The 17,435-nt window shown below is 47.2% G+C and overlaps 1 protein-coding gene across 1 annotated transcript; it reads right to left on the reverse strand.

Annotated features, from left to right (window-relative positions):
- Positions 1-4,625: 4,625 nt before the first annotated feature.
- Positions 4,626-16,814, reverse strand: CPLX4 (complexin 4). Its single transcript, XM_061355609.1, has 3 exons — positions 14,992-16,814; positions 12,534-12,621; positions 4,626-5,087 (listed from the first exon to the last, which is right to left on the reverse strand). Exons 1-3 carry the CDS (start codon positions 15,156-15,158, stop codon positions 4,860-4,862), a joined length of 483 nt encoding a protein of 160 aa, XP_061211593.1. The 5' UTR covers positions 15,159-16,814; the 3' UTR covers positions 4,626-4,859.
- Positions 16,815-17,435: the final 621 nt, after the last annotated feature.

The raw sequence follows: 17,435 nt of genomic DNA on the forward strand, positions 1-17,435 counted from the left end.
CGAGACCCGCAGCCGGAGCTGCCGTCGGAACCCGTCGTGGGACCGGCGGCTGCCGGGCCCCGGGGAACCGAGCGCGACGGGGCGGGAGCCGCTTGTCGGGAGAGCGGCGGACGGGGCCGGGAGAGCGGCTCCTGGTCCACGGAGGGGTTGGGGAGGGACGGGAGAGCGGGAGGCCGAGGCAAGCTCTCGGTGGGGCTCAGCCCTGCGCTGCTATGCGGGCTCTGGGAGCCACTCGGAATTTCTCCCACTTATCTCCAGCCCTGGCATTTTCTAAGTGCATCGGTTTCATAGGCAGCCTCTCAGGAGATGACATGCAGGAGGATGCCCTGGCACTATCCTGGGTCAAAAGCGAGGGTAAAATGCACTGAGGGTAAAAGCTGATGCTCTGGCTCCCTGCTGGGCTCTGCCCTGCACCGGGCTGCCTTCAAGACCTTGTGAAGGTGCGTGCTGGCTTTTTTTTTGGGGTGGGAATGGACTGTGCAGAAGGAGGTGGGCTCGGCCTTCACAGGTGCACTGGCTTTCTGAGGACACCTTCCAAGATACTGGCATGGGACAGACCCTGTGGGGAGAGCTGGCTCTGTGGTCTTGTCCTCCGGGACAGGAGTAGGGTGGGAGGCTGGAGGGGAGAGCATGGCTTCATGGGAGACCACAGAATGCTTTTGGAGGTAAGGCAGAGAGCCAAGTCCCAACCCTCCCTTTGTGCTTGGCCTGATGGAGGACTTGGACTTGGCACAGTACTTAACCAGGCAATGGCCTCATGTCTCCTGCCTCCAAGGTCCCCCTTCCTGGACCGGTATTTATCCCGCTTTTCTCTTCAGTTTATCACTTTTTCATGGTATCACTTGCAGACTCCTCCGAGGCACCGAGTGAAACGACAAGCACAGTAACATCCAGAGCGGTTTTCAGCCTGCACTCAGCTTTGAAGACTCTTCTGTTTCAAGCCTGAGGAGAGCGCATGTGAATGGACGCTGCCGCTGCTGCTTCCAGACCTATCAGCTGGCCTAATAAAAGGTGTGACCTCTCTCAACAAATCTGCGCTTTCCCCCCCTGCCCAGCAGGATGCATTCTGTGTGGTTTCTTCCCAGAGGGATCCCTTCAAAGCAAAGGCTGTCAGTGCTTGCCTCTGCCGGTGCCCACCTTTTGGAGGTTTCTGGTCTGGTGTTCCAAAGGTAATTCCCTGTGGAAGTGCTCAGCCTTTCCTGGCTCCAGGTGAGCTTTGCCTTACCCACTGCTCTGGGGGGTTGGGGCCGAAAGAACTCAGCCATCCATTGGCAAAGAGGGAAGGGGCCAACAGAAGAGACAAGAAAAGGTTAGTGTGGCTTTTGTGCACAATATGAAAAGCAAGTCAATACCATTGTAGGGGCATTGGAGGGTACTCAAAGCAATCAGCCAGGGGCCATTGTGCTCCTTTAATCTACATGTGTGTTTCCCAAGAACTCTATTAGTGAAGATGAATGAACTGTGCAATGTCCCTAATTTCTGCTAATTTGGTGCTGGGGTTTCGTGGCTCTGCAACCAGCACAAAACGTGCCTGGCCCTCCAGAAGCCCTGGGCAAACTTGGGAATGGGCTTTACTTGTTGTGGCCTGGTACAGATGCTGCTTTTAAGTCACCTGTCCAAATTGTCAAATACAGGGACAAGGCACATTGGTTTTGCCTATAATGCAGAAGTAGAGCAAAAAGCCTTCCACCCCCAAAGCAGGGCACACGTCCCACACGGTACAGGAGAGAGCTTCCTCCCTAAGAGAGGAGGGTCCTCCTTACTGCAGTTGTATTCGCTGTATGGAACTGCATTTGTCACTGGAGCATCCTTCGTGAAGGCAGTGGAGCTGTCGAGGGAGGAAGCAACTCCCTTCATCACAGCCTGTAAAACTCTGGACACCCCCCCCCAGCAGAGCAGGGATCAGCCCCGACCCCTCCAGCTCCAGCTCCATCCTTTCCCTCTTGCTTTGCTTCAGGCACAGAGTGTGGTGGCACTGCACTGCTCTGGGGGGGGAGGAAGTCTAACGGCTCCTCTGGTAATCACAGACTGACACAGAGATGTTAGGATGGCAAAGAAAGGTAACTGAATATCCCCCTTTGGGTCTAATGTGTGGGCTGTCAGCTACAGCTAAACCCTCTGCTGCCGGGGTCACTTGGGACATACATCATGGTAGGGAACCCGCACCCGCTGCACTTGGCATACGGTGTCAGCGACAGATTGTTAACAACTGTGAGAACTGGCTTTGCCTTTTTTCTCCCCAGAAGCTCCCCAGTGTGCAGCGGAAGAACCTTCTCAAAGCACGGGGTGTGAGAAAGCTGCTGCATCCTCCATCCCTGCAGCCCTCACACCTTGACAGTCGCCTCCTGCTTCTTTCTGGTGCGGTTTGTGGCTGTCCTGAGGGAGCTGGTTGTGTTTTCTCCACCGCTTCCAAGGTGCCCTGTGGCAGGCTGGACTCTCACGGGGAGTGCAGCACAGAGCCTGAGCCTCGGTGGCTGTGCTGCCCCACATCCTGGCTGTGGGTACAGGGTGGGCTGTGGCTGCTCAGGGAGCAGGGCAGCCCTTGCTGCTGGGGAGCAGCTGGGCTCGGCTCACCACCCTCAGCCATCGAGAGGGAGTGCAGGTTCATGCTGTAAGGCTATATTAATGCAATCCTTCTTTACTTGTTTTCCAATTAGCCTAATTGAATTCAGATTGCTTAAAAGTGGGCACTAGAGACATTTATCCTGATGGGATGACGGCCTTGAGCTCCAGCGATCCTATTAACTATAAGAACCCAAATCCCAGGTAGGGTCCGTCCAGCAGGAGCTCCCATGTGACCTAACGCTTTAATCTGCTCCTTTTCCGTGCAGCACACACACAGACACACACAGAGACATGTACACCTGCATGCATGCACATAGGTGCACATGCATTTGCCCCTCCCCTCCCAGCAGCAGGTCAGTGCAGTGCAGCCAGGGCTGGGAGCAGCCCTCACTATGCATGGGGGGGGCCCATCCTGCCGCTGCCCCCCAGCTCCACTCACTGCTGCCAGCCCCAGCAGGCTCCTGGAACCTCATTAATGGCTTGTTGGTGATTTTGGTTGTACTTTCTTCTCTGACCTCTGAAACCATGAACACGGTGGTCCCAAATGTGCTGACAAACGTCATCGGCTCCTTCAAACCTCCAGGAAGATCTCCAGGATGTCCCAGGCATGTTTTAATTCAAAGATGGAAAGCCTCAGGCTTGTGTTTTGTGGGTGAGATAATTCAGTCTGTGAAGTACCAGAACAGCATGGAGGCACCTACCAGATTTATACAAATACAGAGGGAAGACAGAAAGCACATCAGAAGCCTTGGTGGGTTTAGGCAGTGTTTGAAACCGAGTCAGCATTTGCTAGCCCTGATGCTTGATGAACATGCTGAACATAGGACTTCTCCACTGAAGAAATGACCTGTTGCAATGTGAGAGCCACTGGCATTCCCCTCTAAGTGGACCAGGGCATCCTCTGGAAAAAGCGAGGAAGGAAAACTCAGCAACTTCCTTGTTTCTTAAGTAAGAAAGAAGTGAGCGAGAAGAAAAGGCACATTTCATCAGACTGCACTGGGGAAAACACCTGATAACAGGTTTTCAAACAAATTACGCAGCTTCTGTTTGAACAGTGATTGCTGAAAGAGCTTTTCCAAGATGATCTCTTGCACTCAAGAACCCCCCTACAAAGAGCTGTCCCATGGAGGACAGGACCAACATCTCCAGAAGAGAGGAAAAGGACAAAAAGACAGAAAGAAAAACGTGGCAGGAAGGCAGGAAAAGAGAGAAAGAAAGGAGACAAACCAAACCATACTTAGTGCATTAATTCATTTAAAATGAACACTTTTACTTGATCGGGTGGAGGGAGAGAGAAAGAGACTTACAAACCTGTAGGAAGGTGCTGCATGTGCTCATTTGCAAACTTCATTCACAGGCTAGCTCTTGGGGGAGCATACAAAGTCCTTCATTTACTAGGCTCAGGGGTAGCGCTGTGTACAGCATCCATGTGCATGGGCTGTACAGCTCTGGGGTGGGCTGTCATGCATGGTGACTACAGCTGTGCAAGCACACAGCACAGGCTGACTGATGCTCCTGTGAGCTCATTTTCACTGTAGCCTCTACAAGTGATTTGCTGGTACCCAAGCCCCAGAATTCGGCACAGAGCAGCCCAGCTGGGGGCCTCTGCTGTCTCGTGGTGTTTGACCAGCATTTGAAGCCAAGAGACATTAAAGCAGCCTGCAGAAGTCTGTGTTCCTGCCTGACCATGCTTCGTGGATAGCTACCAGGCCTTGGTTCCCTGCAAGTCCCCACTCATACAGTGCCATTTTTGTCCCAAGCTGTAGAGTTAAACGCTTCACTTTAGCCTTCTGCTGTATTGAGAACAGAGATGGTCAAAACTATGTTTTAAAGGAGTTTCTGCAGAAATGCCCGCATTGGAATACTGGGTTTGTGTCAAAATGTTTGAAATGTCCATGGTTTTATTAGAAAGAGACAGATTTCTTGCAGAAAGCACTATTAAGTGAGTGGCTGCCTGTATGTTGTGCACCAGAAGCACATGTTTTCTCAATGCACATTTAACAGCATTCTGATCACCTTGAAAACGTGGAAGAAGGCACAGTTTTTCCCCATTTTTTTTTTCTATGGGGAAAGATGGTCTGTTAAAAACGGAGGCTCAGTTCTAACTTCACACTGAGCAGTCACAGCATGTCATTCCACCCCCACCCCAGTGGGGTTCTAAGTCTCTCTCTCTCTTTTCTATATTTACATTTAATGCTATAGAGCTAAGTGCATTCCTCAGCCTGGCCTCACTCTGCAGCCCAGCCCCTCTGAGACAAGGCTGAAGTCATAACCCTCGCACCTTGGTGGCTCTTCTACATCACAGAACATTTCTGCTCTGCTGCCTGTTTGATTTCAGTGAAGGTGGCTTGTGCTTTTTCTTTGATCGCATCCATGTCCATATTCTGGATGTTCTGCAGCTGTCCCAGGATAGAGTCCTTGTCCTCTTCCTCCACTTGATCTTCTGCCACCATCTTCTGAAGGTCTTCCGGCAAACCCACGTCATCTCCAGCCATCTGTATTTGATTCTCGTCCAATTCACTCTGGTACAAAGAGGAGAAAACAAGAACAGCGCGTGAGAGCCTTTCTGCTGCCTCTTCTGGTCAGTTGTGGGGGGCTTTATTGGTTTTAAGGAGAACAAAACCGTAGGCACAGATTTTTCAGTCAAAGCTGTGAGCTCCGGGGCTCAGGACCCCCATACAAGTGGTAAGATCTCAGCTTTCTCTCCCTGAAGGGTTTCAGTGGTTGTTCAGAGGTGTCAGTAGCTCTCAAAACAAAGCCTTCAGTGGCACTTGCCATTTTTGAAGCCTTTGCCATATGTGTTCACTGTGGTAACACGCTGATACTGCAGGAAAGCCACAAGTTATCTGCATCCACCAAAGATGTGCCACAATAGACTGTAATCTGTTGTGTGATTCAGTCCATGAAGCAGGAGCTTTAGAAGAACTGTGTGGCTATCATTTCCCTATGCATGCTGGTGTGTGCTTTTTAGGTATCAGCACTAAACTGATGCTTTCCTGAAGAAAGATGCATTAAACTTAGGAAAGAATTACTGGAAACAAAGGTCTCCATCTTCCCCAAACTGCACCTAAACTGTATCTAGGTCTTTGGTTGGCACCCCTGAGCTGTAAAGAAGAGCAGGGGCTGCTGGCACATAATGTGCTGGTAAGTGGGGTAAGAGGAGGACTTAGACAACAAAAGAGAGGAGGAAGGTTGGGTGCGAGTCTGAGAAAGCAAAAGGAGACAGAAGGAGCTGGATAAGCAATTAGAAGGGCTGAGCTGCAGCAAGTGCTGCACACACTCGCTTCCTGCCTGCCCACTGAAACGCTCCATCAGTGGGGCTGTGTCAGTTCCTAAACAATGGTGATTTTGTTCACATTTTATGGTGGATTCTGCTGCATCTAGAGCTCAGAAGAACAGGATATTTTGACACAGTTCACACATCAAAGATAAGCATTAATGCCTCATTACATCTCCAAAATGAAGCATGACAGCAGCAAAGGCCTGATATGAATAAGCAGCAATGCTATCAGCAGGAGGTGTTTTTGAGAGTGAGCGAGGTCTCGGGTTTGCATGAATGAATGAATGCAAGAATGAATGGGAGGATGTATATGAGCAATGTCTGTGTAGTTCGGGCCCTAGCAAGACAGGCCGACTGGGATGCTTGACCACATAGCCACTATTTACTGTGATGTGTATTTACACAGCTTTATATTTGCAATAGCTCTACTGATTAACCCCATTTCTCCCGTATTTGTTAGGAAAATATGGAGGACTGTATCATGATAGTTACTGCTACGTGGCTAAAACAAGTAGGGGTGTCTCTTGACCCCTTTGGGTGAGGCTTGCTGCTAGCAGATCTGTGGGAGCTAGAAACAATATCCCAATTGGCAAAAGTGTTCTTTATACGGTGCACACAAAGGCCACTTTGGCAACAGGAACGGTTGTTTGGCATGCTGTTGCCCCAAAGCCCCCTGCCCTCCAGAAGCCTGAAATGCGATGCACAGCCCAGTCTGCTGTTCAAAGTGGTCTCTGACCACAGAAGAGCATACTCACATGCAGTCTAAAGCAGCACAATTCTAAATAAAATCTAGTACAACCTCAAGCAGTACAATTCTGCCCAAGCCACCTGCCTCTACCCACTTTGCATTTAGTCTGTCCTTGGACAGACCGAGTATGAGCTTCAACAGGGTAGGGCTGCTCAACCACGAGCAAAGCAGTACCCAAGATGTGTGTGGCCTCTTCTCTTTCTTCTAGAATTTGCCAGAACTCATCCTGTTACTTGGACTTGAAATGTAGGATTAAGTTTCTGATTCTACCTGTTGTAAGTCTGGTGGAAGTCTCACAAGGAGAGACCAGAGTATCTTCCCACAGGATGTTCTCAAAGTCAGGCTAATGCTGCAAGTGCAAATACACAGTGAGTCTGCAAGCTCCAAGCTCCCACTTCTGAAAGCCAGGACCATAAATGTGGTGCTGTAAAGGCACTGTGTCTGTTAGCTTCAGACAGCAGCTTGCAATCAAGAGTGTGAGCAGGGTGTGCAGATCCTGACTGTTCCAGCTGGATGCATGTGGGGACTGTGCCTTGCTGAAGGTCAGAGAGGGGCTGGACAGTGATAGAGGCACTACCCCGTATCAGAACACGCTCAGCTTGGACTACAGAGGGCACCCAAAATAGGCAGAGCTCACGGACAGGACAGCTGGGGCTGTGGGCTCTAACCAACCCATACAGAAAGCCTCTCTGGACCCTGCCAAACCTGCACTGGACTGGCTGGCCCTCCTCCTGATGACTCCAATCCTCAAAGTCTCCAGGTCTCTGCAAGTGTTCAGCCACGCTTTTAGGATCTCTGAGAACACAGAAGCAACATCTATTCTAGTAAATTAAATATGCCTGGCACTGGGCTCTTGCCCCAAGGCCAGCTGGCCTGGAACAACCCACTGCAATGCCATTGAGCTCTCTTGCCCTACCAAACAGGGTGGTCCCCTCTAACTGCCCATTGGGAACGCCTGTTCTAACTCCAAGACCAGCCCTGGGAAGTGCCTGGGAGAGGGCCCAGGCCAAAATTGGGACAGACACTATTCTGACAATCCAACAGCATAGGTAATACAGCCTTAGTGACTGCTAATATTCTTTGGCCCTGATTATGCATCTGGAGTAGGCACTCAGATCCATCTAGTTAGAGGTGCAATATAACACAGACTTCTTTATGCATACAAGAAAACAGAGTCTGTAATCTAAATACAGTCTAAACCTGTCTATATGAAGGCTGATTGTAAACAGATCAGAGTTCACAGACTAACCCCCAGGGGAGCCAAATGGTTTTCAGCAGCACTGTGCGATGAACTGCTTCCCCTATGTCTAACTTACCCTATTGTAAGATTTACCTATGCCTATGTGCAAAGATCCTTTGGGTGGATGAATCCAGACCTCACCCTGCGATTCATCACCTATAATGTTCCAGTAACATACAAAATCAGAATTCATCCTCCCTTGACCTGCAGGTGGGGTTCCTGGTAAGTAGTGCAGCAGCCCCGCACTGCCTGTGCCATCCAAGGGAGTGCAAGGAGCCACAGGTTGCAACCAGCAGCCTTGTCTCCCACTCCCAAACACCCACTTGTGCATCACTACACAGGGATCAGAGGCTGGAGCACAGGAAGGTGTGCGGAAGGTGCTCAACAACCCAGCTGCCAGGGCCTCATAGGCATCTTCTTATGTAGGAACAGGAGCAATCCTGTTCCCACTGCTCCCAACACTCACAGTGATTCCATTTTTCCACAGCGGATCCACAGCTGCTTCACTCTAGTCTAAAAATCATTCAGATCAGCAAAAGAATTCAGCACTTACTGCAGCTCAGCCCTCCTAATTGCTTATCCAGTTCCTTCTCCCACCTCCTTCTGCTTTCTCAGGCTCACACCCAACCTGCATCCTCTCTTTTGTTGTCTAAGTCCTCCAGTTACCCCACTTACCGACCCATTGTGTGCCAACAGCCCCTGCTCTTCTTCAAGCTTAGCAAATGCTTGTTTTCAGATGCTTATCTAAAGCCTGTATGCTTTATGAAGAGCTTCCCCTGAGCCAAGTTTCTGTTTGTGCCTGGTCAATGTGCATCCTCTGCAGCATAGCTAGAGCTTATGCAAGGCCTGCATACGAGTTAAAAATCCTTCAGTTCTGGAATGGTGCTATTCATGAAATCAAGCCTTGACAATATTCCCATCATAACACAATAGACTAAGAGATTACATGACTACACACCCCTTTCACGGCGAGAACTTTCCTTTTTAACGTCTACAGCAGCACTTGCTATTGAAAAGCCACCTGATTGCATCCGAACACTCTTTCTCTCTAAATACCAGTGAATGAGAAACATCCTGCTGTTCAGTAGCAGACTCTCACAGAGTGGTGCCCACACAAGTGCTTTGACTAGGGAAGGGATCCACCTGCATGGAGCAGATGACACAGTCCCTTCCTGAGGTGCTAGAAGTTCATACATCACAACACAGCCCCAGCACTTGGGCAGAACACCGGCACTGAGGTGGCAACACGCTGACAGGGAGCAGCGGCAGTTGAGGTGACGTGGTGGACACATGTGCAGACCATTGATGTGAAAGGGCTGGGAGGGCCTGTGGTCAATATGCATGCCATGAGGTTGCCATACTGCAGGTGAGGTCCTTGGACAGGCCTGTGCTCAGATGTTCCTCTCCAGGCATCATCAACTCATATCCCTGTGTTTAGACCTTGCAGAAGGCAATTGATTACTGGATCTCAGTTCAGGAAACAGAAATAATTAAGAGAGTTTGATGTGGGTTTTTTTAAATTATAATATTTAGCTATGTGTTTATTTTATTTAAATATTTTGCATAGAGGTGAATACTCTGGAGACGAAAAAGTAGTCCATAGATCAAACGTCTCATGGCTAAAAACATCTTTCTGATGACAAACCTAAGTTGACAATTCTGTTAATAGGATTAGGTTCATTAAGGGACTGCTTTCTCTTATAAATCTGGCCCAGAGAGCATGGAGCGCTAGCTTTTGCACTGAAAAAGGGGCCCTGCTTAGTCTTGGATTTCATGCTTTCATTTACAATGTGTGCTAGTGATTGATACTGGTAATATTCAGGGTTTCTATCCCCTACTAAGCTACCTGAAATGACTTTCATTTTCCAAAATAATTAATGCATTATCACACATCTGAGAGCATTTTGCTGCCAGAATGCATCAGAGTTCAATTTTTATCAGGGACATACAGCATGCACATCATAATTTCATCTTCTTCCTGATATAACATATGTTTTCACAGGGCTGATGAAAAGAAAGCAGACCTTCACTCAAGAAGCCCTACAGAGGTAGACACCGATGCCAAAAAGCATATCCTGCAAAATTTACGTGCAACCACTGCACATCAGCAAAGATGAGTAGATGCTTAATATCTTCTTTGCTGGCTGAGAGCTCCTGCCCACGGAGGCAACCCTTCTATTGTTGTTACTGCAATCTGGCCCCCAAAGTGCACTGTGTATACCACAGTCAAGATCCTGTGGACATGGGGCAGATCACCACAGCATGCTCTCGAGTGCAGTGAGGTGGCAGTGTGCTCGTTGGAGGTCACCAACGGTGACTGCAGAGACCTAACCACCACCTCAGAACTGAAGGAAGCACTACAGATGGGAGACTTGCAAAACCAGGGACACCCAAGCTCCCCTGACTTGGAGTTGAGAGCTAGGCACCAAGTTGTCCTGAAGCCTTTGAAACTACTGCTGTTCTGGAGCTGGCTCAGCACACGCCTCCTGAAGGAAAACAAAGCCTAATGATATTTCACTACTCAGCTGCTAATGAAAATGCTGCTGTTTAGAGGTTTAGGCCCGCAATCCAATCAACCACTTCAAATCTGGTACTTTTTTTTTCATAATTAATCTTTCTGTAATTAAACTCGCCCCTCAAGATACACTTCCCTCTGTCTTGTCACTGCTGAGCACCCATGGCCTAGAACAAATGGTACAGTGCAACTGATGAATACAGACAAGCGTTAGCATATAATCTGCCTTTGCTCCTTCTACCCCTATATATGAAGGACACTTAGGGACAGGACAAGGAGGGATGGCTTTAAGATGCCAGAGGGGAGACTGAGCTGAGCTCTTAGGCTTAGGTTCTTCCCTGTGAGGGTGCCGAGGCGCTGGCACAGGGTGCCCAGAGAAGCTGTGGCTGCCCCATCCCTGGCAGTGTTTGGGGCCAGGTTGGACACAGGGGCTTGGAGCAAGCTGCTCCAGTGGAAGGGGTCCCTTCATTTTTAAGATGACAAACCGTGCCTTCAGCTGATCTTAAAAGTCAGATGTCCTGACAGAGCATGCTGATCTGAAACGACAGTTACAGAGAAGTGTGGTCACTTCAAATTTGCTTCTGAAGCTTTGGTCAGCACTGATGTGTGCAGAGGGTGAGCAGAGGCAGCCTAACTGACTGTGGAAAAGCCTCAGCATTCTCTTCTCTTGATCCCCCTCCCAGTACCAGTCTTAAACCATTCTGGCATCTTTTTAAAAACAGGTTTAGTTGCAAAAACCACGTTTGCGAAGTTACAGAAAAGACATTTTTCACCCCTGATTATAAGGCCTGCCCGAACGGTTAAACCCAGGTGGTACAACTTGTATCTGAGTCCCAGGCTTGAGTCCCTTCTCATGCCAATTGGAACTGGCCTCGAGGGTTTAAGCAAATGATGAAGAGTGGTGCAATTTGATGAACGTGGCACTAGAGGGCCTTTGGCGGCTCGGGCTGAGAAACAGCATCAAACACACTGCCCAAAAGACCTTACTTGTAACTCATATTTACAGCATCTGATCACTTTCTGAGCACAGGGGACTGTATCAGTTTCTCACTGCTTGACTGCTGGGTCCCTGCTTTCTGGGAGAACCCAGGGCGCACAGATCAGACCATCAGAACACTGCCTGCAAAGGGAACAGCAATCAGAAGACTCCAGGTAACAGCCGTTAGTTGATAAAGAAGGCATTTGCTCAAATAATACATTTTCAGCAAGTCCCTGAAGTCATGCTTGACATAACTGTAAGATAAAGACATCTTAATGACGCTGGAAAAATAAACCTCTTTAGAAATCTGTTATAAGCAACAAAGGAGTGACCAGGCTAAAAGCAGTTTAGTAGCATATAAACCACCACCATTCTCAGATTAGTTATTCCTGGGAGAACCCACATGACCCTTTAACAATCTATGAGTAAGGAGCCTACACAACCCTGAGCCTCTGAAGACTTAGCAGAAATAAGCTTTTTTCACTGCCTGCACACAGACTGAAGCTCAGGGATGGATGCAACCCAGGTTTTAGAAGAGGGAAGGCTCTCTGTGGTATCCCAGGCTATGGGAACACATGGTCTACCTATCTGTGTCTGGGTGGAAGGAAGCAGTTCTTCAACTTCCCCCTTTCCCAGTAAGTCTAGAAAGTCAACAACAGCAACTGCAGAACTTGTGTCATGGTGCAAATAGTGCAGAGTAGCACAGCATATGGGGCTAAACCAAAGAAACATAAGAGATTAGAACACAAAATCGATAAATGTTATGTACATAGTAGAATAATTTGGAAAGTCCATGAAACAAAGACCCTGCTCCCCTCTCAGAAGGGTCTGAACACAGCCTCTGGAACTACAGAGATCTCTGAGAACGATGTATAACTCTGCTTAAGACAGCATTGATTCTAACGAAGACAACCCTCCAACCTGCAGTTCCTTGCTTTCCAGGGAACTTTAGTGCCTTCTGGTTCATCCATTTCATTGATGTAGGGCTCTATGTTGCCTTTCTGTTAGACTTACCTACTGAGCAGAGAAAAACAGGACTAAAAGCAGTCACCAGGAGAAACCATGGCTCTGGCCTCCTCCATTTCTGTACTGAACTGCAGTGGGGATCCCACTAGGGAAGGCAGTTTGTCATTTTCAGAACTGTGTTGGCAGTTTGTTTCCAAAGCTGGCCACTGAATTAGGTGAGGTCAGGAACTACACACGTACCTTTGGGAGTCTGTACTTTTCTCTCAGATGAACCCTCAGACAGGCTCGCTCTGCTTTTTTCTGTGCAAATGCTGCATCTCTTTCCATCCTGCAAGTCAGAAAAAATGCTTCAAGATACCAGTAAAATAGAGTCTTTTACACTGAACCAGTTGCTTGGCTGCATACAGCTACACAGAGGAGTTATTCCCAAAGTTATGGATCTTGTCCAAAGGCACAGAAGGAGCAATTATCGATATCAATAAAGTGATGCTAAGGGGCCAGAATTCCCACCCTCCTGCTTGTTCTCAGAACAGTTCCCCTGAGTGCTGTGAGAAGATAAACCAACTGGGAAGGATAAACTGCTTGTCTGGAATTCCCATCTGTACTAGCTGTTACTGCTCACTGTAACAATGAACAACTCTAAAAAGCAGAACAAGGCAGTTATGCTTATTCCTTGCTTATTCCACTGGGGCACAGCTGCCTGCCAATTCTCCTGTTCTGCAAATGGGACATTCTCAGTATACCACCACACACACACTGGCAGAATAGTCTTCCTGGGTCAGACCAAAAGTTCATCTACCCTGGAGTCCCATCTCCACAGGAGACAGTAATGGAAATAAAAGCATCAAAACTGCCCAGCTTCCAAAAATCAGTGGTGTAGGGTACTGGAGCTGGAAGTTGTCTCTCCATCATTATTTTTAATAGCCTGGGATGGCCTCTGTCATCTATGACTTTTCCTGCATCCATTTATTGTTTCAGAACAATAAATTAACTGGAAACCATCTTAAACTTCTTTCAGCTCCTCATTGACAGGAAGATTGTTTTGAGCCTCTCTGGCATATTTTCCTTCTATTTCTCAGCCTGCCTCTTGTGTTGCCCACTCCTCCAGAGGAGCCATTAGCAGCCATAATCAGTACTGGGACATGTTCCTTCCCACAGGGCAGATGAAGACATCCCTTCAGGTGTCCTTTGAGGCTGAGGGGCAGGAGGGGATTTTCTGCTCAGGTAGACTGGAGCTTTTCACTTGTCCTGGCACCATGGGAAGACCTGGCAAAACCCACTCAGCCAATCTCCCACCAATGACTGGCCTAATCTTAAGCCTTATTGTTCTAGAGGATCTAATCACTCCCTGGAACATGAAGCGGTGTAGGAACAGGAAATGGGTATAAGAGTAGTTGTGTGCCAGGCTGTGATGTACAGCACAAACTGGTGGTCACCTCGTGCTTCAACTCTTGTGATGCTGGAAGCAAATTCTATGTGACACTGCCAGCACAGGCCACCCGTTTGTTTCTGCACAGAACATTTTCCTGACACACAGCAATCTGGGCTTTTTTGTGCAGATTTTGTGCTCTTTGAAAGTACTTCATATGTTCCTAACTGTAGTTTCTGAAGTACTGCACCGAATCCTCAGTACAGGTCAGTGTGTAACACACATGCCACACTTAAAAACCTGACAAAAGTAATCCTTTTTCCAAGCATTTTCCCTATCCCAGGAACACTGTTTTGATTCTCAGTCTCAATCAAGCATCTTCCTGCTGCCCAGCAGCTCTCTCCCTTTCAAACATCCCTCGACAAAAGGCACAGCAAAACATTCTGTATTCTGTTCCAAAGCAAATGATGCTGTTCAGGGGTTTATGACAGAAAGGGCTGCTGCTAAATGCAGACCTGGCTACCTCAATGCCGTCAGTCATTAACCTTTCACCTATAATCATCTTACACGAAGGATTTACACAACCATTATGTAATTGACCATTACAGGAACAGATGCATTTGAGATTTAAAAGTCAAGCGTTTTATTCATAATTATGTATGATTTGAACTCCTACCCATCAAGTCCCCCTGTTTTACTTCTGGTTTGATATTTAAACACAGCAAGTGGTAAAAATTGTAGTTACAGTCAAAAGATTGAGATTCAGCAGTTGAAAAGCTCCGATTTTGTAGTTTGTAAAAGAAAAAACAAACTGAAAGGTGTAACTACAAAAAAAAAATCATCTCAAAGCTTTTATCTAGATAAATATCATCCATTTAAAGCAGCACTCACTGCTTGTTCCACGTCTGCCATAACAGATGTGGACAAATAAAAGACTGAGTACTGGAAATGTACCCACACTGAGTTCTAGGTGAACAAATCATACATGTTTCAGAATTAACTCCTGCACAACAGCTTGTACCTATGGATAAATGACAGGTAAAGTAACATCAACTAGGAATGAATCCAGCCTATCAAGGTGTGGAGATAGGAGGAAAGCGTAGGAGAGAGCTGGGGGGGGACAGGGGACACGGACGGACAGATGACACACATAGCATTTATCATTTCCAGTTGGTGAACTTTTATTTTGGAAAGTCTCTTCAGCAAAGGTTCGTCTGCTTTAAGAAAAGGGAAACGCGCTGAATGGTTGGCTTTTTCTTGGGTTATTTTTATCTGCACAAAGACACCAACAAGCAGCCCCGTACTGATAATAAGGGAACAGGTACTCACTTCTCCTCAACCATTTGCTTTTGATACTCCTCATACTCCTCTCTGGTCATTCCTGCAGCTGCTGCTGGATCAGAAGGAGTGCTTTCTTCTTTGCTTTCTTCCCCTCCACCTCCAAGTCCCAAATTCTTTACCTGGTTGCTCAACATACTTTTCATTAGGAAAGCCATCTTCAAGGAAAAAAGGAGCTATAAGCAAACAACTACAACAAAGCCAAACCAAACCGAACACGTTCTCAAAACCAGCAACTGTAAGCAAGAGAGTTTCTACAGCCCCATCAGCTCTTCAAGGGCACAATGCTAGTGAAACGTGAATGCCAAAACCAGTTTGTCAGCCATAATCTGGATTAAAGAGTGAACTCCTTAATATCTAGAGGCAGATGGTTCAGATTACTCCAAAAAAATCATTAGATGCAGCTACCTACTTTTCATATTAATACCTTAAGCTAATTTACACACACACACAGAAATCAATCATAGTGTGCAACAGCATTTTGACTTCTTAAGTCTTGAAACTCTCACTTTCAGAGATGAAAACATTCCCTGGAACACAACAGATCTGAATTAGAAACCTGGCTGACTAAACGCTCATAGTGACATTCAGGCTACTGAGCCAAAACCCCTTTTGGATATACACCGGAATTCCCCATTAAGCAAAACCCTCGATCCTTTTTATCCCTTAAATTTTATCACCTTGGACAGAAGGTACATGGAATGGTTCTTCTTCATCCACTTTTTGTATGGCTGGTTTGCCTCACACGTGAATGGGGCAGTACAGCGAGGGTAACTTGACTTTCAAGGAAGCAATCACAAACAAAGCAAATCGCATCTTGCTACTTTTCATTCCTTAGTATTTATTTCAACTCCTCCAGGTGGAGGCTGCCTCCATCTAGGTCACCACTTTGACTGGGGCGGCACAGAATACCTGCTGGCTTTAATCTTAACTGTCCGTAAAGGAGAAATCAATCTCATAGATTCTGTATGCTATCATACACCCTCACTAGCTTTTGTTTGTGGATTGCTTCTGTAGGTCTTCCTCTTTCAACCTTTTATTCACATCAGTAGCCCCACCAGGTCTATTCAGGTAAAGATTTTCAGAATCTGCTATAGAGACTATAGGCTATTCTGGGAAAGAAAAATGACCTGATAGGTCTCAAAAGTTCCAGGGTTTGGGTTTTGAGCATTTATCCTACTATGACCAACTGCACATACCTTAATGAAACATTCATTTTGATTATCTAAATGTTTCTCCCAGCACTCATAAATTTACTGAGATGGGAGGATTCCCATTTGCCTAAGGCCTTAATCTGTATTAGAGCCTTTCAATTAAAGCAGACCTCTTACTGTTAACAAAAAAGGCAGGATGTTCAATAATCCTGGATTATTAGTGATTAAACAAGAAACTTACTTTTTTAAATAGAGTACACTCAGAAGCACAAATTCCAAATCACAACAAAACTACTTTGCTAGCACTTGAGAAGTAAATCCTGCAAACAGGCCTAATCCAGCATCTCTTTCAGGACAAGGACAGTCTTTGGAGGAGCACTCCGACTGCTGAGCAGTAGGGCAACACCGTGACCCAGAACAAGTCCACAGGAGCCCCTCTCTGCTATGCAGCCTGATTTAAAAGGAGGAAGTGAAAATAAAGGGCTGACTTAAATATAAGAGGGGCTTGGCCAAGAGCAAGTCCCTGAAAAAAAAGCAATGGCTAGTTCCCAAACTACAGCCTGACTAAAATATGTAACCTGCCCCATCCTGCTCAGAACACAGAGGATCTCAAGCGCAGGAGACAGATAAACCTAAGTGAGGGGAGAAGGTGCTCGATCAACTCACTCACACATTTAGAGACAGTGGATAGAGAAAGAGGGAGCATCACAACTCCAGAGCAAAGCTTTGCTCTCACTGACCTTCACATCCATTGCTCACAACAGTGGGGTGCTCACAACTTCTGGGTGGGAGAAAACAATGGTCAGTGAGGGAATTCTTACTCTTCCTGTGGGAGTTTACCACAGACAGCCTTTACTGTGCCCAGTAAACAGACACAGTTTACTGGGCAGAACAGTTAAAACCCAAACCAAAAAGTAAACGAGGAGACAGAGGATCCTGGTGGCAACAGTTTGGGGAATCAAAAACAAAGCAACCAGCAAGGAACCCTATTGGCTGTTAAGAAAAGTTGACATCCTACTTTACATTTAACTCTAGGCGTCTGATCCTCAAGGCAAGTCTGATACTCTTAACACAAGCTTTAGAGCAAATCTTACTTTCAGGTTAGAGCCACTCTTGCACTAGACCACAACACAGGGTATGATTCCTTTGTGCAGAATGAACTCCAGATTCAGTGTATCTTTCTAACCACTGCCAGGCATCTGTCCCTTCAGCACAGGCAGAGCCTCAGCCTCTGAATGCTGGTAATTCTCCAGTGTCAGGCAGGACTGAACCCGGATCTCA

The sequence above is a fragment of the Neopsephotus bourkii genome, unplaced genomic scaffold (genome assembly GCF_033783945.1).
Source record: "Neopsephotus bourkii isolate Nb327-2 ecotype Australia unplaced genomic scaffold, CSIRO-AGI_Nbou_v1 NB_809, whole genome shotgun sequence".
NCBI classification, from domain to species: Eukaryota; Metazoa; Chordata; class Aves; order Psittaciformes; family Psittacidae; genus Neopsephotus; species Neopsephotus bourkii.